The following is a 26,273-nucleotide window of genomic DNA, read 5'->3' on the forward strand; positions in this document are numbered from 1 at the left end:
GGCCTTGGGAGTACTAAAGGAGAAGGAGAGTCTAAGACTAGTATTTCTTGGAACCTAGGAGGTTCAGGCTCTAGTTCTACCTCGGGGCTAGACTCATCTATGTATTGCCTAAAACCAGGGGCAAAGGCGCCTAGGAGCAGAGATGGCCAGGTCCTACGGTTGCTCCTGTACTCCTCAAAGATGGCGGACCTAAAATTTAAGGTATTGTCGACAACAATGGTGCCCTTAGGGTAAGTACTATCATGACGCACAACCAAGTGATCTACACACTAGAGCAGGGTGAGATTACCGTCTGGGTTGTGAGGATGACATTGGACGAGCTGATTTGGGTTAAATCTAACTAACCTAAAATCAGCAACAACCCTATCTAGTTCCATATAAGGATATCGGTTACCTTGGTCAGAGGGGCCGGCTGCTACCCCTGACACAGCTCGTTCTAAATCGGGTTTCCAAATTGCCTTGGGACTCCGCCTTGCACAAGAGGCACCTCGTCCTCTTTCTCTTCCTCGCCTTCGATGATCGGCAAGGCCTCTTCTTGAGAGGACGGGTGGATTACCGGGAGGGTAGCCTGGGTCCTTAAGGCCAACGTCAGGCCTTCGCCAATCAACAGACACGCCAACATCGTGACATCATTCACAACCTAGCGGTAGTCCTTCTTGCTTGATGGGAGCCCAGAAAACGTCTTGTATTGACCCCCGAGAGTCACGGATTTCGCCGTCCTCGCAAATATGGATGTGCGAGAAATAAAGTCAATTAATGTATGTACAAGGAAAATATCTTGGAAAGAATAGAATTTCATGAGCTAAAATCAGGGACTAAAAGAACTTACAAAGGCGGTTGAAGTATCTGTGTTCACAGTTTCGGAACCCGTTCGACATAAAGAACAAGTCTTTATAGTCGTTAAGGTGGCTTGGGAGCTCAATGATGGGAGCAGAGTTGGGGAATCTGGTGAGATAGTAGAACCTGTCACCTCGACCTCTTTGTTCTGGGCTGGCTTTGAGGTAGAAGAAATATAATATATCTTCCGGAGTGGGGACCTCCCACTCGTGCTTCAAAACACAAGTATTTCAGCCCCGCCAAAAGCTTATAAGAATTTGGGGGGAGCTGAAATGGAGCCAACTTCACGAAATTTAGAAAGTCTGCAAAGTATTGGTCCAATGGGAGGAAGGCTCCTGCCTTCAGGTGTTCGTCAGTCCAGGCTGCGAAATCGTCTTGGAGAGAGGAGCAGCTCCGTTCCCCTTTAAAAGCAGGTCGGGCAATGAGAACTCCGGTCCTGAGCTCAATGTTGTGGCTTAGCATGATTTTGTTTACCCTCCCCTGGGTCGTGATCTTGGATACGATTCTTTCTGCCTCAAAGTAGGCGTTGGGGTCAACCACTACCTCCTTCTCCACCACTGGACCGAAGTGGGGAATGGGGGATTCTAAGGAGAGCACCTTCCCTTTATTCTTTTGCTGAGCAGATGAGCTGGATGCCTTCTTCTTGGGAGCCATCAAATCGCCTAACAAACAGAATGACCTAATTAGTAGGCGACCTATGAGGATTTAAAGGTTTCAATGTGGGATAATGGAGGGGAGTGTTTTATTTTTGATATAGGAGCTAAGTTGGCTTCAACCACATCACGTGATGCCATGCGCTACCCTAAGTTACACGCCTCGGTTTCCAAATAGACCCCTGATATTTAGGGATCCGTGTGTCAGAATGTCAGATCACTACTTTCCTTAGGAGGCGGTTTAGTGCAAAACCACCCAAGAAGCGTGACCCCTAAGCAACCTGGTTTGAACCCTAAAAACTTTTCATCTCCTATATCCCAAATGGGTATTTTCTAAATTTTCCACAGATTACCCAACTTTACCCAGAAATTACCCAACTTTATGAATGTAGTAGTTCTAAAGATATTTTAGGACCTACTCATAGAATCTAAGTTGAAGCCTATTTGTTAAAGACATTTGGGAAATAGCCTAATATTGACTACGGTGAAGTGCGGATGAGTATGGTGATGAAAAAAAAAGACCAGTAAAAGAAAATTTTCTTCAAAACCAAAAGACAAGGTACTTACATTATGTTCTTCGATAAAAAGAAGTAGAATTTGCAGGGGAAAGTTCCTGGAAGACTCCTGAGTAACTCAGTGCAACAAATGGATTTTGGGTTTTTCTTAGAAAGAAGAAGGATTCGGAAATACAGAAGAGAGAAAATATAGAAAATTTTCAAATGAAAGGTGGTGAAACTTGAAAATTGCCTACCCTATTTATACGTAAATGGCATAAATTAATTTGGGCCATCCTGTTATACCCAAAAAATAGGAAGGTGCATTCTAGGAGAGTTAAGGGGAATGGTCCTAGGAGACCCCAAGGAGGATGTGGTCCTAGGAGACCCCAAGGAGGATGTGGTCCTAGGAGATCCCAAGGGTGTGTAGGAGGTAAGCCTCCCAAGGTTTTCTAAGTGTTGGCTCGAACGTGTCCAAGGTAAATAGCTAAGGAGGAGGAGTCTCATGCAAGAGAATGGAGACTTAGATTTTGATAAGGAGAGCCTATACAATGTTTGATTGGACATGTTTGGGAGATGCTAAAGGAGGTTGCCTCAATGTTGTCCAAGGTGAGGTTGCCTCAATGTTGTCCAAGGTGAGGTTGCCTCAATGTTGTTCAAGGTGAGGTTGCCTCAATGTTGTTCAAGGTGAGGTTGCCTCAATGTTGTCCAAGGTGAGGTGCCAAGGAGGTTGCCTCAGACCACCTTGGTCCGAGGAGAAGCCAAGGAGATTGGTTCAAGGAGGAACATGGCATGCTACAGGAGAGTGAATGTTAGAGGAGAGAAGTGCATCTCCTACCACCATGCACGTTCAACCCACCAAAAACATGTCCTACCACCATGCATATCCTACCACCATGCATGTTCAACCAGCACTTGCATGGGTAGTGAGTAGGAGGTGGACCAACTAGCTAGAGGAGACTAAGTCAGACACAACTCCAACAACGTACGCGGGAATCTCTCATTCTTCCCACAAATGGGGAGTTTGTTACATTTCGAATTTTGAATGTTTATTTGTAATATAAATGTAATAAATATAATAAAATATCCCTATTATAAGGGGATATCAGTTGAGGATCCCAGGCCTATAAATAGAGAGCTTATGGGATGAGAGAAGAGCTTCTTCTGCTTCTTCTTTCTAGAGAGAGAAAATTGGGTCTGTCTATTCTAGAGAGAGAAAGTGCTGAAATCAGAGAGAATTCTTATATTTTCACAATCTGTACTGAAGAAACTCAGTTGGCTCAGTCCATTTGATCTTGAGTATAGTATATAAATCAAAACTCTAAGTGGATTAGGCTATTACCGACAATCGGGGCTGAACCACTATAAAAATCTCTTGTGTGTTCTTTATTTTCTTTATTATACCGTCTGTGTCGTTTACATTCTCTTGAAGGCTTGTCGTTATTGGCGTTCTCATGTCGTTGGCTGAAAACGCAGTCAACACATCCGATTTGGTTAGTACAAGATCTAAGGGCTAGGGTTAAAAAGACAAAACGGCGGCAAAAAGGTGACAAGACAATTAGTGCAGGCCTCGAAACCCGAACAGACGCCAATTGTTGCATACCACGTGTCCAGTACTCGAGTAGTGAGCAGGCATGGTTTAATGCAACAAAAGTCTAAAAGTCTGTACTGAAGGTGACGACATGAACCACGAGCAGGGACTTGGAGGGTAAATGTCGTACCCTAATTTTAGCACGAGTCCTTCACTCAGCTCGGGTACAGCTGGCAAATAAATATATGGAAAAAATAACCAAGGAATCCATTTATTGTCCATGTGGGCAACTCAGTTTGCACATTGGTCATACAAGCTAGGGATACAGAGGCTGTGAAGTACGACCTCAGAGAAATATCTAGCTCGTGGTATCTCAAAAATATTTCATACCCGCAGATCCCCAAAGCCTCGGGTATTTTTATACGATTATTTATGACTAGCCTGTCATATTTAATGTCCCAGATATTAGGAGACCATTTACTTTGTGATCAAATTATATCCTGGTATAAATGGGAATAATTTATATTAAATGTAATATAAATATGAAAATCCGTGATTGACTCACGCAATAACCCAAACCTGTCCATGGAATTTCTCTATAAATATTGGAAATATTGGACAGGGAAGGGGACAATTATTCTGTAATACTAAACTCTACCAAAATTGGGAGAGAAACAACAATAATATAGACTCGTGGACTAGGTGGATTTTAACCACTGAACCACGTAAAAGTTCTGTGTTCTTGAGTGAATTCATTTTATATTTCATTACAGTTTACTAAGCACTAATCAACCTTATTATTTCTTAAATACATTGTTGGTGAAAAACCACGCCAATAGTTGACATGTATGAATAAGAATGTTATGTATGATGACACCTTCTGCGATATGAATTATGAGATGGTATTTTTTTGTTGATATGACTGAATTGTATGAATGTTGTATGTTATGTAATGGTTGTTAGCATGATGAACGCGACACAAAAAAAGGGGTTACTAAGGATGTGAAGACGTAACCCGAGTTACTAAGGATGTGAAGACGTAACTTATAGGGTGGACACGCCGAGGTTATTCAAGGACCAAAGATCCTGTTTACCTCAAGATGTGACATTGACAAGTTAGCGGGCCATGTTCACAAAGATATGATGTTATGTTTATGATGACTATGTATATGATGTTTGTGTTATGATGATTATGTTTATGTGTATGATGATGATGGTTACGATAGTGACGCTTATGATGTATGACGATGTATGAATATGAATATGTTTTGTTGTGTTTTACTTGTGTGTTATTTGTACTTCCTTACTGGGCTTTTAGCTCACCCCCTTACTTTCCCTTCCAGGTAGCAAATATGTTTTCTCTTTGGCACGCATGGTGATGTGGGGAGTTCCAACGTCAGGGTGTGTATGGCGTGGGGGCATCCTATGGACGAGAAAATGATTAGTTTAACGACAATTTCTAAAGAATAATGTTATGTTTATTTTTAATTTTCAGAACTTATCAGTGGGACTTGAACTTTAATTCTTTTTATAACGTTGCATGAAAACTATTATTTTCTTTTAAACTATTCACTACAAGAAAAAATACTTTCAATAAGATCAAAAAAGTATTATCAAATATATACCATAACACTTTTTGATGTGTTAAGAAAAGCGGTGTTATAGTAGGTCGGAGCACTTTGCATAACACTTTTCCATAGTTATAAACATGTATTATGGTATAGCCTATGATAACACTTTTGTTGTGTTATTTTAATAGTTAGATTAGTATTTCATTATGCTATTTATAAGTAGATTATATACACTTTATAATAACACACTTTCTGCATTATAGAAAATAGTTTGCATAACATAATTTTATGCTTGTAAACCAGTGTTATTGTAAAAGATACAATAACACATTTTTTGTATTATTCTAATATTTGGATAAGCTTGAATTATTATTATATAAACCTGTACATTATAATTATTTTTTATTTCTTTAATTCAAACCGCTTCATTTAATATATGAAAAACACCCTTAACATTTTACAAATATATTTTTGAGTACCAATTATATGGTTCATAACACATATAACAAAATAATTGTGTCAAAATACATTCAAGATTATCTAAAAAATAATGCAAAAGTCTTAAGATATTCAACACTGCGTAATTAACATAAAAGAAATTCTCACAATAGTCAACAAAATAGTCTTAAACAGTTGCATATTCAAAAGTAAAGGTAGGAATTCATGATTTTCCAAATGTCAGCACACCAAAGCCTTCTAAATCAGATTTTCTTTTGCACTTGACTTGTTGAATCTGGCAAATAAAACATAAAAGAAAAACTAATGAGGTCATGAAATATCATATCATTCATCTAAAATAGTTAATAATGCGATCATAATCTTGGATTGCATATTGGTTAATTTTCCGTTATCACCGCAACATACAAACAAATTTTCCAAAACCTACTTCTCTAAGACACACAAGTTTTCAACCTTCCGTTATGATCACAACACACAATTTTAATCTCAAAACCTACTTCTCTACGAATGAATATTTAAGATATTCAAACTCCTCTAACATTTGTATGATATTAATAAAAGAGTTAAGAGAAAATATTTCCGTACCTCTTGCAATTAATAATCAAGTTAATTAACTTTGCAATGCTCCTTGCCAATGCTCCTTGCTCACACTTGTTGAGTCGTTTTCTCAAACTTGATACCTTATTGATAACATAGATTAGTCTATGCAAATTGAGCAAAAAAAAAGATGAGTAAATATCATATGAATATATATCTTTCTCTTCAAAGAGTTTTACTAAAGCATGTTTAAAATAAAAGTTTGAGCCAAAAAATCAAAGGAATTTCTTGGCAGCGACCATGCCTACCTGAATTGTGCCAACAATTTCTAAAAAATAGACAACATAAAATCACCATAAATAAACATGCGCTATCTTTCTTCACACAAACCATACCAACTTGTTTAGAGCCCCAATCCAACTTAAACCTTAACCATAGAAGGAGCAACCAACTTCTAAATGAAATTCAATGGTTCAGACACAAACTGATGGACAAACCACAGATAGACCTCCCATCCATTTTACCTACACTCTGGAAAGAAGAAGAATGTTGCATAGGGGATAGTCTGTTATTGCTAGAACTAGAAGTGTTACTTTTAACCATGAGCAATGACCATTTTGGAAACCGAAAACTATTATCATAATATTCTCTATTTACCATAGCTGGATCTAGTCCTCGTTGAAAGCCAATCCCCACAACTCTTTCTACCCTCTGAGTGTGTTGTCGTACTACGCAGACCAGCCTATTATAAATGGTAGATGAGTTAAGGACAAATGCTCCTTCCAGTCAAAACAGTCACTCATATGTGCATCAAAGAAGGAAGATCGTTCACATAATGGAACTAGCTGATTCACATCTTGTAGCAAAATATTTAAGGATTAATGGGTGGCTTACAATTCAGGTGTTCGCACATCATAGAGTCTGACAGAACCATCAACAAAACCAGCAGCGAATTGGTGAGCAATGAACTTAAGAGGCAGACTACAAAGAGAACACGGAGAAGACAAATAAATAAGTGAAACAATTTCAAGTACATACTAACACAAAAGATAAAACTAAGAACTCCCATTTAGCAAATCCAGTAATCCTGACATACCAGCCAATCAGCGAAAAGTCACACAACCACAAAAGAAAAAAATAAAGACGTACCAAAGAAACCACAAATGTAACTCAAAATATAAAGAGCAGCACATTAAAAACAGAAAGCAACCTGTTATAAATTTTAGAGCTCATTTGGGCAATTGGAAATATATCAAATTACTTTTGAATAAAGAAACAAAAAACCACTCCCACCCAAAGCTAAGTGAATACCAACAAAAGATCAATACCAACAACAAAAAGCTTGACAAACCTCATCCCAACTAGCACAGTTCTAGGAGCTGCAAAAATAGCTCATATATATAATAAATAATAAGTGAGTTCAGGTTCGATGTGATATTGATTGAAATAAGAAGCAGCTCCAACTTTTCTTACTGGTAATGTCTAGAAAATATGTATCAAGCAACCCATTGACTCGATGTACTTGAGAATAAAATATAAGAACAGGCTTGATACCAAATCCACCCAACACCAAATGCTATTGCAATAGTTAACCTTCATCTAAATAAATTGTGCATAAAAAATTCTCTTAAATTGTGTTTTTCTTAAAAAAAAAGTTATTAGCATAAATACACACCAAGTTTTTTTTGTTTGACAATCTAATACCTAAAAAAGAAAATTGCAATAAAATTCTTGAGTTTAATAAAGTGTAGCAATTTAAGACCTTATTGTGATATTTTTTTAAAAAAAATCGTAGTTTATAAATGAATTTTCTTTTTATTTTCCTATACACTAATAGCTAGAAATTTTTTGAGGGCGTAATTAATACAGGGAAATACCAATTTTGACCTTATAAACTATGAGTTTTGTTTAAAAAATTAATAGTAAGGACCTGATTGCTACTGTTTTTAAAACTGAAAAGATTTTATTGCAAAAGAAAAATCTCAAGGATTGGTTGCCAACAACGAAAAATTTATGTGGTATTTATATTCAAAACCCATACCTAAGCTAAAGGAAGTATTATTTATATTTAGATATACATACAAAAGTAAATGAACTGCAAAAAAAAAAAACACAAGGGAATGTCCTTCATAAACTCTGAACTCACTACCTTTTCTACAGATTTTATGTTTAAAATAATAAGCAAGTAACAAAATTAATGCAGTCATTATAGCTGCACAGAAGAACACAACAAAAGTATAACTGACCAATGCTGATATGTTGCAGTCTGGTGATGAAAGAACAGTATTAAAAAGTTGCTCCGTATCCAGATTCCAAATCATGATGCGAGGGACCTCACCAGAAGCATACTAGCGACAAGACATCAAATAAATTAGTTAAATGCCCATTACTGACTATAAACATTATGAGTGTTAGCCCTAAGATTACATTTCATTAAGAATCAAATTACTAGATATCCAGATTGTTGTTGCCAATCCACAACAGCATTCAATCTTCGAATGCTCGGTTTATAACCCTGAATTGAAGAGAAAGCAGTAACAAGTTTATGCTCATCCTTCGATGCATAATCTTTCCAAATGCGAATGTTTTCATCATCTGGATCATGCATGGACAGAAAGTTAAACTCCAGGGAGCTGAAATGATAATAGCTGTGTGCCCATAAAGCATGAGAAAACTAGGCGGCAGTCTAGTATCTTACATGAAGCTGCAAGAAGTAAGTTGTCATCTAGCTCATTCACAAGGGAGAGCTTAGAAATTCCTTTATCTGGAAAATCATGATTATCAAAGTTGTTGAGAAGTGTAGCGTCGTCATAGTTCCATACCCTAAAAGATAACCTAAGAAGAAATGTTACTTGATGTGTAAACTTAAATTAGGGTAAAACAGACTGTTAATAAAACAGTAGTCAAGTACGAGGACTTATACCACATCCCAAAAAAATAATAGAAAATGAGAAATGCAAAAATGTGAAAATTTTCGTAATACAATTTCCATAAAAACGAAAAATAAGACATTCATCACAATGAAAAAAAATAGAGATACAAAAACACAAGCACATTATAGACAAAGCAGCCAAAAAAAAAAACATACACTGAATTACATTTACATAAACAGGCCAAATTTTGAAACCCAAAAAAAGACTGAACATTTTAAAAATTGAGAAACCAGAAATAATAAGCTATTTTTAGTGGAATATTGGTGGACTTGAATCGATAGATCACATGCTGCAAACATTACTTCAAAACACAAATTTTCTTATGGTTATTCACTTATACTAAGTGATAAAAAACCATTCAGCAACCACCACAGCACACAACTTCTATAAGTTACAGAAAAAATGACCATCTTTTGTCGTAAAATACATTAAAAATGAATTAAATGTGCTAGATAAGCATACCCGATTCGCTCATTCTCATCTGCAGCAATTACAATAGGCGAGAATGGTTGCAGCAAGATTGTCTTTGTACCCGTCTCCAATCTTGTATCCCACCGAGCAATTTGAGTATTAGGCTTGCTTACAGCTGACCAACAACACAGAAAAAAACAAAACAAAAACATTACAACCCCAGATAAATCACTATATATTCAAGAAAAAGATTAAATTATAGAGCATCAAACAATAAAATAATAACCCACAAGAATGCTGGCATTTTGCTATGTGGTCCAAGGAAAACTTTTCTCTTTCCTCTCTTTTAGCTATTATTTCTTCACTATCATTAGCAACACAATTAATAAAAAAACAGCTACATCAATCATAAATGGCGATTGGTGGTAACAATACTAAACCATAAAATACAAGACTGACTGTGAATACTTATTCTAATACAAAACAACACCCTGAAAAAGTTTATCACGCCTCAAAAAATGATAATAGCCAAATGAACCACCTAACCTGGAGAGCAATAGGTAACTATTCCAGTGGTTTCTTGTGTTCCAACCCATGGTCAAGCCAAACCTCAAAAGTCGTCAACTGTTCCAAAAAAAAGGGACTTGGCTGAACAAAAAAAAAACGTAATGTGAGCAAGAGCTGTCAAGGCTGCACTCTGATATTAAGCTTATGAGATAGAAAACATTACATATCTAAAGACAGATAACTAAAGAAACCCCATAATAAAACACTGCAGATGCACCTAGAACTCTGCAGTAGGATCTTCAACCAATGACGGAAACTGAGAAAGGCATATCTCAGCAGCCATGTCCCATGCATCCCTGCAGTGTGCAATAGAGTGAGTTTCAGACTAATAAAACAGTAAGTATTAACTTCTTTAGTGTATCCTTTAGTACTACCACATGTGATGCTGATGGGTAGGCGGAAACAATAGATGAGAGACTGGGGAACAATTGGCAGAACGCATAATTTGCTCAGCAAGTAATTTTTTTGAAAAAGACTAACGACTAACAATTCTTGCCTGAATAGCCTCTGGAAAAGCTCTGCAGAAGAATACAAAGGTATGAGAAGCATATAGCACCAAAAGAATCTTAAGGGTACTTCAATTCAAAGAAGTTAGACCATAGAGCATCAAACCACAGGAAAGAAAAAATTACCATGTGGCAGAACGTTCCATGCAATGGTATCAATCACTGCAGTGAAAATCCAATTTAATTCCCCCAAAAGTGTTTTGCGGTCATTTTGGCGGCTCGGGATTTTATCAATTAGCGACTCATCAAGAGATTCATGTAGTAATGAGCGTCTGCAAAACCTGAGAAACAGGATGCATCATGAAGCTGCTACCATTCAATCAATGGGAATCCAAATACGATTCTGGGAACAGAAAGAAAGTCAAATAACACAAGAAAAATTGCATTAAAAACCACATAATAGTACGTTTACAAGTGTCAAAAGGAAGAAGCAAGATTGGCAATATCAAGAGATGAAAGAAAAATCTGGCAGTACTATCAGAACTGAAATTTCAGCCTCCATTAAAATCAGCAGAATAACAAAATTCTCAAAAACTAAAAGAACTAATAAGCCAGTTGGTCAGATCAAATCTATAATCTATGCATATAAACTGATAGGAAAAGACCCATATATTACAGCTAAGTGCAGGTCCTGTTATAAAACTAATGATAGTGGTGAATGCTAAACATTGAAATAAACACATCAGAAAACATCTACACACGAACTTACAACTCAAATGTTCAAATCATCCGTTAATACCAACCCAGCAACCTCTGGAAACTAGGGTAATCTGTTTATAGGCACGAAGAATATAAGCAGAAATCACTTCACTAAAAAGATCAGGTGGTCATATCTTTTTTTTTTTATATACAATAGACATAACTCAATCGATTTGTAATGAGTCAAACTACAAGGATGTTACACTCAAGAATAAAATTGGGAATGACAATGAGAAAAAGTGAGAATGTTCAAAAATTGATGAGGTATTTTCATCTTTCCTCCTTCCAAAGAACATTATCAAAAGAGTAATAATGTGTTCGAAACTATATAACATTCATCATTTGAACAAATTAAGGTCAAATGGAAGAGAAGAACAAAATCATCAGCAACCCACATAGTATAAAAAGGTGAGAATTGTCAAAAGCCTAATATAAAATTATAGTAAACCAACTTCACCCAGCTTGTTGATGAACTTTTATTAATCTATGCACCATAAACTTAATCAAGCAATAAGGACGCATCTGATCATCGTATAGAGATGGTAGACCATGATAGTAGCATATCCGTATAACTAATGTGATAAAAACCAAATTCCAACCCAAGGTCATCTGCAGTTCATAAGCTTACAACAACAAACTTACAGTCTTTTCTTAAATGATACATTGAAAACTTCAAAAGAAGAAAATGGAAAACTAAGATAAATACTTATCTGTTTGTATTATTATATTAAGGTCTTCATGAAGTGAACAAGGATAAATGCAGAAACAGTTTAAAATGATGACCACTAGTCAAAACTATGTGATGCATGTGTGTGTGTGTGTGTGTATACTGTCACATGTTTATTAAACATGTAAACTTTGTTATGCATTATCATCGAATATAAAATATGGAAAATGAAGCATCTTCAAAGATTAACGAAAGAACTAGTCCTTGGTCCCAAAAATCTATCAGCAACTGTAAATTCCATCAAAAAATAAAAACAAGCAAAATCTGATAGTTACACAATGCACCCATCAGAAACTGATCACAAATTTGAAAGAAGAAATAAAAACTAATAATGAGAAAAGCACAGATCCAAACGCTTGAAGAAAGCCTAAAGAATTGACATGGTCAAAATATGGTTATATAATGTAACCAGAATCCACAGACGAAATTATAATGAATGTATGCCTTAAGCATGGAAATATATACATTTGTAGAAGTACATAAAATATAATACAGTCTCATAGCATGCTAATCATGCATAGTACAATACAGTATCACTAATCATGCTAGTAAGAAAGTACTGCCATTTCTAACTTCCTACAACTTTAAACAAACAGCACAGCTAAAAGACTTTCAATTGACAAACTAAAAATAACTAGGAAACATCCAATATGGAATAAACACCATAAGGAAAAACCAAAAAACTGCATAATCTCATATAAAGATGCATAAACGTGATAGGCGATCCTAACAGACGAACAAGGAAAGAAGCTCACCATCTCAAAGACATCTTAATAGGTGTTGTGAGACAAGACGTAAACACATCTGCAGGAAATTCTGTACTTTGTGGAAGAGTCTCATGTGCTTCACAAGCTCCAAGTAGAATGCAATCCCTTGTGGATCCAGAGGAGCTAGAAGCAACCCAATCATGAAGCAGCCAAACCATCAAATCAAGTCACTATATATACATATATATTTATATATAAATATCTGAATTATAGATAATGAATTCATGTCACGTAGCACCTTAATTATCAATACATATATCAATTCATTATACATTTTGAGTTAAAGCTTTACCTCAATAAAAGCATTCACAATATTCCCAGCCGCAGAGCAATCAAAAACATATATGGAGGGTGTCTTCAACCAGGAATCAAGTTCACTGATTGGCAAAGGGATATACTATGTATAACTCTGCAGTACCAATAACATTGGTAAGAAACCAAGCAAGAATCTAGTGATTGACCTTAAATTAAACCACATAAAAGAGTTTCAAAGAAATAGAAGACCTTATTGAGAACCCAAATTTCACCACTAGAGGTCGGCTTAGGCACACCATGGCCATTAATAGGACCCTCTCAGACTTGGCATATCGGCGACATGTATTACAAAGTTTCTTCACTTCATCCACAGTACGATCAGGCTGGACCTTATATCGTGCTTGCTCAAAGATCTTCAAAGGTAAATAAAATTAAATCTAAGACAATATTATATGAACTTTTTACAAGCCAATAATATCCTCACCCTTGGTTGCCACCTTTCATATTGAGCACTCGAATTTTTCCCAATTGTTTCAAGAGCTTTCTGTGGTGCCATTGAAAAAGGATATGTAAGCAAAGGATTATAAAAAATTCAATGCACTCGTACAAATAAAAATTACAAAAAATCATATATTGGTCATCACTTGCCAAAGTGAATATCTTAAACATAAGAGATTTTACAATCTTAACTTGTGATCATAATAAGAGTCCAACTTGTGATAAAAACATGTCACAAACAATATGTGCCAAGCTACCCATGAAAAATAATAAAAAACAAAAAAGAATATAGGAAGACACATATGCCAACACATACACATGCGCACTACGATGAATTTAGCTTTGTAATAAAGCACCTGTCCAGCACTACATTCTAGCACAAGGGGATATCTTTATCACATCTGGAGGATCAACACTAATGTTTAAACATAAAACAAGAGCAACATATCCCATTTTTATCTGCATCGGGAAAATAAACAAAAGTTAAATTAAGCAGGCATCCAGACAATAAATGAAGCATAACAAAACCTAAGAAAAGAGAGAGTAAGGCAGGCATTCAAGTGATAAATTATATGAAACTTTAACGTTAATTGGAAGCAACTTATTACATTATATGGAATTATGTTATACCTATGTTTAACTTCTTTTACTTTATTTTTTTGAATAAATACCTAAGTTTAACTTGAAAGGTAGAAAGATACCAAAATTTTGTCGTGCAATAAAAAAAATAAGAAAATAAGTTAAAATGACAATGATATCATAAACTAAACTCACTTGATAAAGTTAACTTCGATTTAAAAGTAAACATTTCCAATAGATAGATTAACTGACTATGCCTCCAGTAGATAAATCTCTAGCACAGATTCACAGTTAACACATAAACAAACATTTCAGATGGTTGCACAGTTACTTGTAACAATATCATCCTATACATATCCGTATCCGTACAAAATATTTTTTGTAAAACCCAAATGTGTTGCAAGACTAGGGAAGGGAGCAAAGACAGTCCAGTCCAATGACAACTAAAAATCTTATGACCTTCCATCCACTTAGCTTTTTAAAATGATGATCACCATCTTTATGCATGCAGATTACTTACCTGTCAGCTTCGTCTCATTAAACCCAAAATTTCAACCAACCTTGGTGCTTTGAGGCTTTGGACCTATCTTTCTAATTGTCCTATGTGTCAGTGGGTTTATGCAGACACATAGCAACATTGAACGTAAAAACAAATAAATAACTTCCATCATATCTTCAGGCTCGAGCATATATATGAAATAATTTTATATCCAAACTTGGGCAATTACTAAACCATATAGTATATAAATTCGTATGCTTGAAAAACTAGTAGTTATTCTACTCACAATTTGGCACAACCAATGTTATATATCAACTGAATTTCAAATTGGTGAAGGTACATCACAGAACCCCATTTCAACAAACAATTAAGAGAAAGAAATGAAATTAGTTGAAAAGATAAGTGTTTACTCGATCTTTAGGTCGCCATTTCGAGACTAAACCACTATCTGATGGACCGGCGGGAAGACAAGCCTCATGCTGAAATTCACACAAAACCACTGTTTGAGGAAAATAAGCCATACTCGTGGTAGTGGCAGTCGTGCCATTGCCACAACTACTACTAGCAGTCTCCGAATCCATTCTCTGCAAACTCAAATAAACATCATGGCTCGAAACGTAATCTTCTTCCAAATGATTCGAAACGACCACCACCAAAGATTGCAAAAACCTGGAGGCCATTAAATCCCCCAATGCCATTCAAATCGAAAAAGGCCTCAATAAACAGAACCAACAGCTGAAGAATAGATCAATCAACCCTTCCCTAATTGAGAAACCATAACCAAAAACAATTCAATCGATGAACACCAGAACGCCGGAAAGATTCAAGAAGAAAAAAGAAATGGAATACAAGAATGATTCAGAGAACTAGTCAACAAAGTCGTTGAACCAGCAGCACATGGAGATTTGTCTAATGAAAGAGAGAGAATCCAGAGAAAGAAGAGAGAGAAAGAAAGACAGGAAAAAAAGAAGAGAGAGAGAGTATATGTGAGCCGAAGAAGAAGAAAACGGGGATTGACTTTGGAGACACCGTAGCCAAAGAAGAAAACATGGAAAAAAGGAATTAGTTGGGAAAAAAATATAACTTTTACAAGTTATAGGCGGGCTCCCAAAATAAATTACCGTCATTTTTTTCTTTTACCACATATAAGTATATCATAATACTTTTTCAATAGTATTATATTCTTATGTTATGAATAGGGGTATTTGGTGTAGTGATTGGGCCCAGCTTGCATGTTTTGGCAAGACCCCACTGGGATTTTTATAATAAGTGGCTTTTCTTCTATAAACTTATGAGCATGCAAATATTTTACAAAGTATTAGATCAGGGTGTTTTACACCAGTAGGCTTAAACAATAGAATAAGACCCTTTAAACAAGTCATTTAGTACCAGAAACCCAACTACCAACATTTTGGGTCGCGAAGTGTGGTGTGTTAGGGTTTGTGCCCTAAAAGCATGTGAAAAGATATTTTTATTGATTTAAATAAAAGTACAATTATATTATATTTGATTATCAAATTTTGTTTTTGAATAATTTATACATAAATATCATAAATTCCATATTCATTTATGAGAATATGATCTTGTATGCGTACGAGAGAATTAAGATTATATATAATGAATAAAATAGTCAACAACATATTAAATTATGGAATCTTTAATCAATGGTTGCTAGTACAGTTTACTAAGCATATAGTTGGATGCATGTAATCTAGATTCGGATTACTGATGCGGATAGAAATCTTGGTAAATGTATTTTATATTTATGATTATACCTATAGGACTGGTGTGAATTAATTTCTTTATAAACTTACCGTTTTTCATAAATATTTAATTTATATCTTAAAAGATGATCATTTGTAGGTATGTCTAAATGCCCAAGGAAAAATTGCTAAAACAAAAAAAAAATCTTGAGTAGTCATGTACTCATGTTCATGTTTATTGGATATTTTCATTTATTCGTTAATGTCGCGTAATATAATGAGGCTAGTGATTTTTGTTTGGTAGATTCAATAGGTTGAATAGCTAGGAACATTATTTTACAATAATAAAATCTATGCTTTCCTATTAGATCGAGTATTGATTCTCTTAAGAGTTAATTCTATAAATGAATAGAAATTGAGCTCAAATCTATAATATGATTATAGATTAATTATTCACAGGTATATTAATGGTTCTTAAGGAAAAAGAGGTAATTAGAAGGGTGACTTAGTAATTCTTGACTAGCTCTAATTAACCAACAAATAAATGGAGGACAGAACTACATATATTAATTGTATCAATGGACTGCAAGAGATTACTCTGTAAATTTAGTTTTATTATTACTAAAAGTGAAATTCCATATTTAATAATAGAATTAATAGGAGTTAATAAATAATATTATTTACTTTAAGAATTTAATAATTTAATTAATAATCTAGTTTATTAGAACTTAGTATTATAGGTCCATGGTCCCCGAGTTGCCTCTGTATTACATTGTCAAGAGTAAGATGTCACATGCAAGATTAATGGAGAAAATGACTAAATTACAGAGGAATTAAATTTTCAGGCCAAGTGATAATTATGTGTAATTAATTAATTATATGACTAATTGGTTTTTATTTGAAAAACTTTATATTAGTTGAAATTAATATTAACCAGTGTTTGGATTAATATTATAGGTTGTTTAATATTATCTTAGTATAAGATAATTATTCAAATTAGATAATTTAAGATAAAGTTAATTTTGAATAAATATATAGTCTTAGTTTTAATTAAACAAACAAATGAGAAAAATTAAGGATAGATGAGTGTGCTACACGCCACTCACTGTATGCCACTCATTACCACTTGACCTTGGGATTTGAATTTGAATTGTTTGAATTCAAATATTTTCTGTTTATTTAATTATTATTTTTATTTGATTAAAATAAATAATTAAATTAAAATTCTAACAAATCAGTTTTGAATTAATAAAAAAAATATATATTTTATTATTGTTTAAAAGAAACGATCTTTATCAAACACCTAAGTCGCATTAGTTGATAGAAATTTTCTAAACTTGAAAATTTTCTAGAACTCTCTATGCCTTCTCTTCTACAAACTCTCTAGATCTCATGTGTTGAGAATATTTAGAGATCCCAAAATAATCAAACCAGTGAATCTCACGTGCCCACACATGTCCTTGTGTGTTTGAGTAATGGCTTGGAGGACTTTGGTGTGAGTCTTTGCGTGGATAAGAAGATCATTTGTTCATACAAAAATACTCAAGGAATAATGATATAGGGGACAAAATGTATTCTTCTGTTCTTATTTTGTGCATGGATTTAATGTATAAATATATGTATTGATCCTAGCTTGGTATTAATGATTTTTAAAAGCACCACCCCTTCCGCTGCGTCTCTAATTTTCTAAATTGATACCAATATGGTGACACATCACCACCCAGGCCACATACTTCCTGTTAGCCACGTGCTTACTTTTGTGGACTTAGGCGACGTGTCGCCTTTGGACAAGCAACATGTCTATGTTGCAAAGTTATGGAAACATGCCTTTCATCCAAGAGATTGAGATTTGTAGAAGATGAGTAATTTTCCTTCATTGTTGATTATACAAAACACAAAGAGATGAGGAATTACAGGATAGATAATTTGATTGTTGAGAAATTATGGCCCACAAACTTTAAATCAACAATGCTTAAATGGAATTACCTCAATAATACAAACTCTAGTGACTAATTAAGAGCCAATCAAATCCATAGTATGAAGACAAATCTTGAATATTCAAATAGTAAAGCATAATCTGGAAAAATGATTCAAATTGGAGAGTGAAAATACACCACCTAGATAAATGGAATCACCACATAAAATAAAGTAGAGCCATCCAAGAAGAAATAACATAAAATGGTGGGAAATAGATCAAATCTAAACACCAAATGTGTCTACGTTGCAAAACCAAAATGTAGAGACAAAGACTTATACACGATGAAAATTATCGTCCAAATTCTATATTACAAGGCTTCCCAAAGTTGCTTGAAACTCAAACAAGTCAAGTTATTCTTAATGAGTTTCTTGGAGAAAATAAGTGTTCTTGGAAAACTAGAGAGAAAATTGAGAAATTTTTTCAAGCCTTCACAACCCTAAAGGATTTATAGAGTAGGCATTTTCATTAGGCTTAACTGTTGATTCTCAAAATCTAACCAAGGGAAAATATGAGATCAATGCCATGAAGCCCCCATTTACACGACATGGATGCCAAGACGCCATAGTCTCGCTCGGCCACGCTCGGCCACCCAGACGCGAGACGCCATGGCCTCGCTCGGCCACGCTCGGCCACCCCGATGCGAGACGCCAACGGCCTCGCTTGGCCAGCCAGGCGCGGACACCATTGGCCTCGCTCGGCCACGCCCGCACACAGGTGGTCTCGCGCCCCTGCAGGCCCTCGGCCTCGCGCAGCCGTGCCCGCACACCAGGCAGCCTCGCGCGCCAGCAGGCCCTCGGCCTCGCGCAGCCGCGCTCGCACACCAGGCGGCCTCGCGCAGCCGCGCCCGCACACCAGGCGGCCTCACGCGCCAGCAGGCCCTCGGCCTCGCGCAGCCGCGCCCGAACACCAAGCGGCCTCGTGTGCCAGCAGGCCCTCAGCCTCACGCAGCCGCGCCCGCACACCAGGTGGCCTCGCGCGCCCCAGTAGGCCCTCGGCCTCGTGCAGCCGCGCCCGCACACCAGGCGGCCTCGCGAATGGGGGGACGCGTCAAAGGAGCCTTGCCACCAAGTGGCTTGTGAAGAAGTCATCTCATCTCGCACCCGTCCGTCAAGGCCCCATGCCTATCACATACGCACGTCAAGTGTCCCGTTCCCTATACCTTGGGACCCCAATGCTTGGGGGCTCGGGTATGAGATGAATGGGACGTACTTGTATGATCTCATATGGGGTACGGCCGCTAAGACCCCGTATGTCGAGTACGGACACCCGTACCAGTGAGGTAGTGGGAGTGCTAGAATAAGAGTTGTGGCCCGTACGTCTACGGCCAGGAGTCAGAGCCGACACCACTACCACCTGCGCCACTATGCCTGTCATCACCCCTCAAACATGGATATGGACAAGTAGTGGAGGCATCCTCTTGACGCCTGCCCCTGTACTGGATGTACGACCACCACCTCTGAAGCCACTCTCCTGACAGAGTATTTATGTACCATTTGGTCCCCTGGACCACCAAGTACCCAGGACCATTAGAGCCTACTATAAAATGAACTCTAACCCCATCTGAAAAAGGGTTGTCAAATTTACTGTAGCAAAGGCTTAATAGTAAATGAAAGATTGATTTCTCCATTGTTATTTTGTCATTGTTCTTGAATTATTACTGAGACTTCTATAGCTTTTTTATTGACGATCCTTACATGATAACTTTTTCCAACTCAACTTAGTTGACGAGTTCTCACCGTCAACAATTTGGCGCCGTCTGTGGGAACGTTAGTTTCAAGCTACTGTTCCACCATTGTTTCCGGCAAGAAGAAATGCCAAGACGTTCAAAGTGACTCAGGGAGCCACGAGAGGTAGAGGTTCACCTGAACGGAGTCCAGCTGAAGGCCTCCATGAAGGACGCTCCTCCACCCAGAGACGTGGAGCCCCTGAAGGACCCTGAGGTTCAAGGAGGTGATAGAGTGGCCTCCTCACTGGCCGCTCCACCTAGAGAAAGTCCTCCAAGAGAACCACCGGGAAATGCTAATGAGTTCCCTCTCTCAAAACCACCGCAGGTACCGAACTCCGGCCGACAGGACCCGGGCCCCTCTGCCCGTAGGCATGATAAGCATCCCCGGGTCCATTCCGTGAGCTCGAGTTCGAAATCTCGGTTTTATGAAGAGGAAATACGTGAGATTCACCGTAAGAACCAAAGGTGGGAGACCACCCTGGAAAACTTGCAAGAGGTGCTGAATGGCCTGTTACAGGGTAAGTCAAGCATGACCTTGCCTAAGGGGAAGGAGAAAGGTTAGGAGGGGTTGGAGACCACCGTACCAGTAGATGATGGGAGGATGCGGCACTCTACCAGTAACACCCCCTGAGCGAAGCGACGCGAACACCCTGAACCACCTAAGCAGGCACAGGAACTAGCACCAAGGACCAACGTTGCCCCTCACAACGAGGACAAGGTCACCTCTAAAAGAGCACCTTCGGATTTACGGGAGGAGCTTAATAAAAAGAGGGCGGGCAAAGGGACCACGCCCCCTATGGCGCCTCGGGAAGGCAAGGGAAAGGCAGATCCTAGCCCGTCCGCTTTGAGGGACTCTCTAAACAAGAGGAGGTAGGACCTGGACACAGAAATGAGGAGCCTGCGAAGCAAGATCGTCACCGCATCAGGCGGCCAGGCCTTTGAGGAAGAATTCGACCATGAGTCGCCCTTTGTGAGGGAGATTCAGACCATCCGGCTCCCTGCAAACTTTAAGGAGCCCAATATGACCCTCTACGAAGGAAACATGGATCCAAAGTACCACCTGGATGCGTTTAACGATCTGATGAAACTGAGAGGGATTGGAAGCGGAGCCAGGTGCCATTGCTTCACAGTCACCTTGAAAGGACCCGCCTATAAATGGTTCAAAAGGTTAAGGCAGTGGTCCATCAAGTCCTGGCAGCAGTTTTCTGATGAATTCCTCCAACAGCACCATGACGTGCGGGACTACACAATGCCAGGTACTAGCCTAGCCAACGTGAAGCAAGGGGAGAGTGAAAGCCTGAAGAGCTACATTCACCGGTTCAAAATGGAGGCCTCGAAAGTGGGGAGCCTAACCCGCCGAGAGTTAAAAATGGCCATTACAGCTGGAGTGCTCCCAGGAAGCAAGATGTGGGACAACATGTTGAAGAGGGAAGTAACCGACTTAGATGACTTCTACGAGAGAGTGCAGAAGTATATTCGTATGGAGGATGGCCACACAAACCTAAAGGCAGGAAAGGAGGAGCCCCACGCGAAGCCCCCAACTAACGATGGGTCGAATGTAACAAAGAAGAGAAGGGTGTACGATGGATCAAGAGATGACCACCAGAGGAAAACCAAACAGGGGAATGATCATAGGCAAGCGGCTTATACTTACTACACGAACCTCACAGATACCAGGGAGCACATTTACCTCACCAACGAAGATCGAGTTCCTTTCAAAAGGCCCCCACCAATGAGAAAGGACTGGTCCAAAAGGGATCCTAGTAGATACTGCCAGTACCACAAGGATACCAGTCACACCACGGCAGAGTGTATCCATTTGAAGGAAGAAATTGAGGAACTCATCTGGAGGGGACATTTGGGCAAGCATGTGCGCAAGGATAACCAGAGGCCAGAAGGAGGAGTGTCCCCATCGCGGGCACGCGAGGTGGCCCCGGAAGTGCAAGGAGAGGTCAGGACCATCTTTGGAGGACCAGGATTCGGAGGTGATTCTAGGAAAGGGCAAGGCAGGTATGCCAAGGAGGCCCGACGAAGTCCACCACATTGCGTTTTAAGTTTTGAGCAACGACCCCCGAAGAGCTTCAAGGGCTAGAATGACTCAATAACTTTCACTGAAGAAGATGCGCAGGGGGTGCATTTCCCCCATAATGACCCCCTGGTGCTAACCGCCCAACTTGCTAACATGAGGGTACATCGGGTCATGGTGGATAACGGGAGCTCTGTGGACATCTTGTATCGATAGGCGCTGGAAAAGATGGGATTGAGCCTCCATCGCCTAAAGCCTTGCACTACGACTTTGTATGGGTTTACGGGAGATTCGATGCAACCCCTAGGGACAATCGAATTAGCCCTCACCATGGGGGAGCAACCCAGGAAAACCACCATAATGGCTAACTTTGTCGTGGTAGATTGCACCTCGGCCTTCAATGCAGTATTAGGGAGACCCTCTCTGAGAGAATTGAAGGCGATAACTTCTGTGTATCACCTAGCTATGAAATTTCCTACCCCTGGGGGAGTAGCATGCGTGAAAGGGGAGTAGAAGGAAGTGAGGGAATGCTATAACATGTCCCTCCGCGCAGCCACCAAACCATCTATGCCAATGACAATGGCTGTGTATGAAGGAGTGACCCACACAGGTTAGATCTGCACAAGATTGGACCCACGGGTCACAGAGCCTCTCAAGAAGTGCTACCAGCAAGGCTTCGGCTCTCAGTGCCAAAAGAACATATGTTTAGTTTGTCCTTCGTTATTTTATCTTAAGCAAGTAAGAATCAAAGAGATTACCTAGGTAACCTCCGTGTGAGATGTAACCCCCTTTTTTATTTACAAAGTCGGTTGTAAACCGCGTGTTATGAATGAAACTGTTTGCAACTTCATGTGTTATTTTTCTTCGCTATGCGGGCATCAGCCAAAGTGCCTGCCGAAATAAATTTCACCAAGCACTTGGGGGGCAGGACAGGAGGCAATAGCATGCGGCTAGCAAGGGGAACTTAAATAGGGCCCTCTAACGAAGGATCCTTAAAAGGACCCCTCGCTCTCCTAGAAAGGAGGCCCCTAAAAGGGACCCTCTACTAAGAGGACCCTAAAAACGACTGTAACGACCTAAAATTGCTATTAAGGCTTGGAGCCTTGATTAGTGTGCCTGGAGGGCAATAATTGTTATATTGCATTAATTTATGTGAATTTAAATGAATATGTGGTTAGTATGCATGTTTAGGTGAAATAAAGATGCATGTGGACCCCGTTTGTATGATAGGGGTAAATTGGTAATTTTAGCCCGCAGAGGGCATATATGTGATAATTATATTATGTGATTTGTACCACATGAGGGTGGTGTCATTATTGTGATGCACGTGCTGAGACGGTCCTAGAGAGCAAGTTAACTCAAATGTCACAACGGGATAGTTATACCCGGCTCGGCGGGAGCCTAGGGGTATTTTGGGGATTTTGTAATTGGGTTCTTGTGAGTTAATGGTAATTAGCGATATGGTAACTTATGTAACTGTTAGTAACCATAGAGAGTAACAGGTTTAGATGGAAAAATGGTAGAATTGTAATGGATATGAAATGACAAGTGAGCCCTTGAGGTTTAGTTAGGAAAGGATAGGCAAGGAGTAATACTTATTGAGAAGAAATAAGAAACTCTGGCAGATGGATTGTAGAGAATATCATCTGGAGTATGTAAATGAGACTGAGTGGAAACTGGGCTGACCAGTGGGAAAATTATGTGGGTATGAAAAGAAAGATTCAGGGGCACTTCAAGGTCAGACTACAGATAGGATTGATATAAGGAATGTTGTAAAAAATGGTTTTGGCTGACAGAAAACCTATTGAAGCAATCGAAGGAATTTGACCTTGGATTAGCCAGAGTGTTATACTGCGGGATAGTTACCATTGTCGGGTTAGAACGAAAAGTATAATGTTGGATACAAGATGGGATGATGTCCCCAAGAGTTGATTTATGACCTGGTTATTACCAGTTGGAAACCCAGGATAAAGACATTTCGTGAATTGTCTAGTTTGCACCGGGTAGGGTGTGAGGAGTTGGTAACAAAGATTCTAGAATGGTTCAAGCTACAACAACACAGGTAAGTTCTTTAGGCAGAGAATGTGTGAACGGTATGGGCAAGTCCCCTTCAAGCTCACGAGCAGTACATGTGGATTACTCCCAGACGGAAATGGTGAGCAGATGATTATTATGCTGAAGACGTTAGTACCCAGGAGGCAGGGTCACAGGTAAGGTTCTACGGAATGTCAGTTTGGGTGTCGTTAGGAGTACCCAGGGTAGAGCTACAAGAAGAAAGGACAGGTATGAGGAGAATTGATCTGAAGCCACAAAGAAGCTACTGAAGACTATCTGAAGAATAGAAAGCATAACAGGATTGGTAAGTGCGTCACCTATTGCATAGTATCTCCGGGGACAACTACATCAGAGGTGAGGAGAATAGTAAAACTTGAGGATTAGACGGACTGAGTGGTGTCACATCAGAAAGAAATTCAGAAGACAAGGTAAGAATTGATTGGTATCTGGTGGTGCTGGAATATGGGTGTGTTATGGTTAAGTATAGAGTGATGGCATAAAGGACCTGATCTATGGTAAGGATATGGAAATGTGGGAGTGCATCACGATTTGGGCACGCCCAGGAATAAATTGACGTGAGGATGGATCGAACCTTGCGGGAGATGAAAGAATGGACATGGTTGATATACTTGGAGCGTTAAGTTGACAGTTATGCATATCAAAAGGTGCTTGAGTATTGGGTACTAGCTAGAAAGATAACGTTGACACCCAGATGTGGTGAAAAGTAACAAACGGATGATCAGTGTTTGAAATTCTCGATTGAGCGAGGGGAAATTTAATTGGAGGCGGAACTCCTAACTGAGAGGCCTGTGTCAGTCAAGGAATAACACCATAGATTGTTATGGAGTGGACAAGGCAACGACTGAGATTGGCGTAACGTTAGTAGGTAATGACTAGCTGGTGAGTGTCACTGAACTATGGAATCGGAAGTGTTGGCTTTGGTTGAAGCAGGGAGGAACCCTGCCAAGGTGGTACAACTTAAAGATACCAGGATTGGATGAAAGATCGAATTAGATTTGGCTTATGAATGGGAAATTTGAATGGATATCGTTCCACCTCCTAGGGTACGTGGTACCGGGAGGGTTGTTCGGACGACGGAATTTAGTGAATTCTTTTGGACACTGAGGGGTTAAGTGATGTGGTGGTGTATCGTGAGAATAGACCACATTAGACCTTAAGTAAGGTGTTTTGACATGAAAAGTTTTAACTCAGTTGATCGAGTTAATGTAGTTGGGTCAAGTGAACTGGCTTCAGGGTAGAGCGTCGATGATACGGAATTGAGACCCTAAAGTATTTTAAATTTTGGAATGGATCTAGAGAACGAAAAGAACAGAGTGGGAATCTGGAATTACCAGTTGATTGCAATTGAAATAGCAGTCTGAAAGTTATTCAGATATCTTAAAGAATTAAGCGCTGAGTATGCGAATACTTGAGATATTAAGGGAAGTGTAATCCTTGATAAGTTGGTCGTGGTGATAGTTGCTGGCGTCCTGTTAGAGTAACACGACCTAGGACATGGTAAGAGGTGAAAGATAGTGAATAATACGATTTGGCATTGGTTCAGAGAGAAAGCCAAAAGATGTTGTTAGAATTCTTAAGGCAGGAGTATCTGCCTATCTGGAAGAATAAAAGAGCTTATAAATTGCTAAATTTAGAGAAAATAAAGTTCCGGAAGGAAAGATTTGCATCTCTCTATGTAATAACAGACGAGGATTTGTATGGTGATTAGAGAAACAAGGGAGAGTTATGACTCTTGATTCAACATAAATCCTGAAGTTGTACCAAGGGTTAGGCCAGCGGGGCCTACCAATTGAACCCACCTAGTAGAGGTGATGACTTTTGAGTATCTCTGGAATCAGGAATTAGACAATGAATTGGTCATTGTAATCTAGGCAGACCCTGAGGCTTCAGCAGGGTTGCGGTGTAAACGAGGGGCTATCGAGAGTATGACTATTAGACAAAATCTTGAGGGGCAAGATTGTTACTCTTGTAAGAGTGTTGTTGAAAAGAAAAGTAAAGGCGGTGGACCTTGGAAATCGTAGTCAGAGATGCGGGTTTACTGACTGATGTGTTTGAGTAAATTTCGAGGACGAAATTTTTATGAGAAGGGGATAGTTGTAACGACCTAAAATTTGCTATTAAGGCTTGTAGCCTTGATTAGTGTGCCTGGAGGGCAATAATTGTTATATTGCATTAATTTATGTGAATTTAAATGAATATGTGGTTAGTATGCATGTTTAGGTGAAATAAAGATGCATGTGG

General features: G+C 38.7%; 1 protein-coding gene and 1 long non-coding RNA gene across 2 annotated transcripts; both read right to left on the bottom strand.

Moving 5' to 3' along the window:
• Positions 1 to 5,554: 5,554 nt before the first annotated feature.
• On the bottom strand, positions 5,555 to 15,449 carry LOC133785507 (regulatory-associated protein of TOR 1-like). Its single transcript, XM_062224735.1, has 13 exons — positions 14,934 to 15,449; positions 13,813 to 13,904; positions 12,681 to 12,815; positions 10,893 to 10,982; positions 10,626 to 10,780; positions 10,481 to 10,511; positions 10,218 to 10,289; positions 9,717 to 9,829; positions 9,478 to 9,601; positions 8,781 to 8,917; positions 8,329 to 8,677; positions 6,977 to 7,063; positions 5,555 to 6,225 (listed from the first exon to the last, which is right to left on the bottom strand). Exons 1-11 carry the CDS (start codon positions 15,219 to 15,221, stop codon positions 8,523 to 8,525), a joined length of 1,392 nt encoding a protein of 463 aa, XP_062080719.1. The 5' UTR covers positions 15,222 to 15,449; the 3' UTR covers positions 5,555 to 6,225; positions 6,977 to 7,063; positions 8,329 to 8,522.
• On the bottom strand, positions 12,698 to 13,254 carry LOC133782571 (uncharacterized). The gene is made up of 3 exons (XR_009870591.1): positions 13,197 to 13,254; positions 12,985 to 13,101; positions 12,698 to 12,815 (listed from the first exon to the last, which is right to left on the bottom strand). It is a non-coding gene; the product is annotated as an uncharacterized LOC133782571 (long non-coding RNA).
• Positions 15,450 to 26,273: the final 10,824 nt, after the last annotated feature.

Source organism: Humulus lupulus, chromosome 6, assembly GCF_963169125.1.
Source record: "Humulus lupulus chromosome 6, drHumLupu1.1, whole genome shotgun sequence".
Classification (NCBI taxonomy): domain Eukaryota; kingdom Viridiplantae; phylum Streptophyta; class Magnoliopsida; order Rosales; family Cannabaceae; genus Humulus; species Humulus lupulus.

Bases quoted from the DNA above. Each gene is read 5' to 3' on its own strand.
- LOC133785507 (XM_062224735.1), bottom strand. From the start codon at position 15,221: ATGGCATTGGGGGATTTAATGGCCTCCAGGTTTTTGCAATCTTTGGTG. The intron at 10,983-12,680 runs GTGAGCTTCTTT...CTGAAATTTCAG, and splicing joins ATTAAGATGTCTTTGAGATG to TTCTGATAGTACTGCCAGAT. The intron at 8,918-9,477 runs GTATGCTTATCT...ATTTCTTCTTAG, and splicing joins GATGAGAATGAGCGAATCGG to GTTATCTTTTAGGGTATGGA.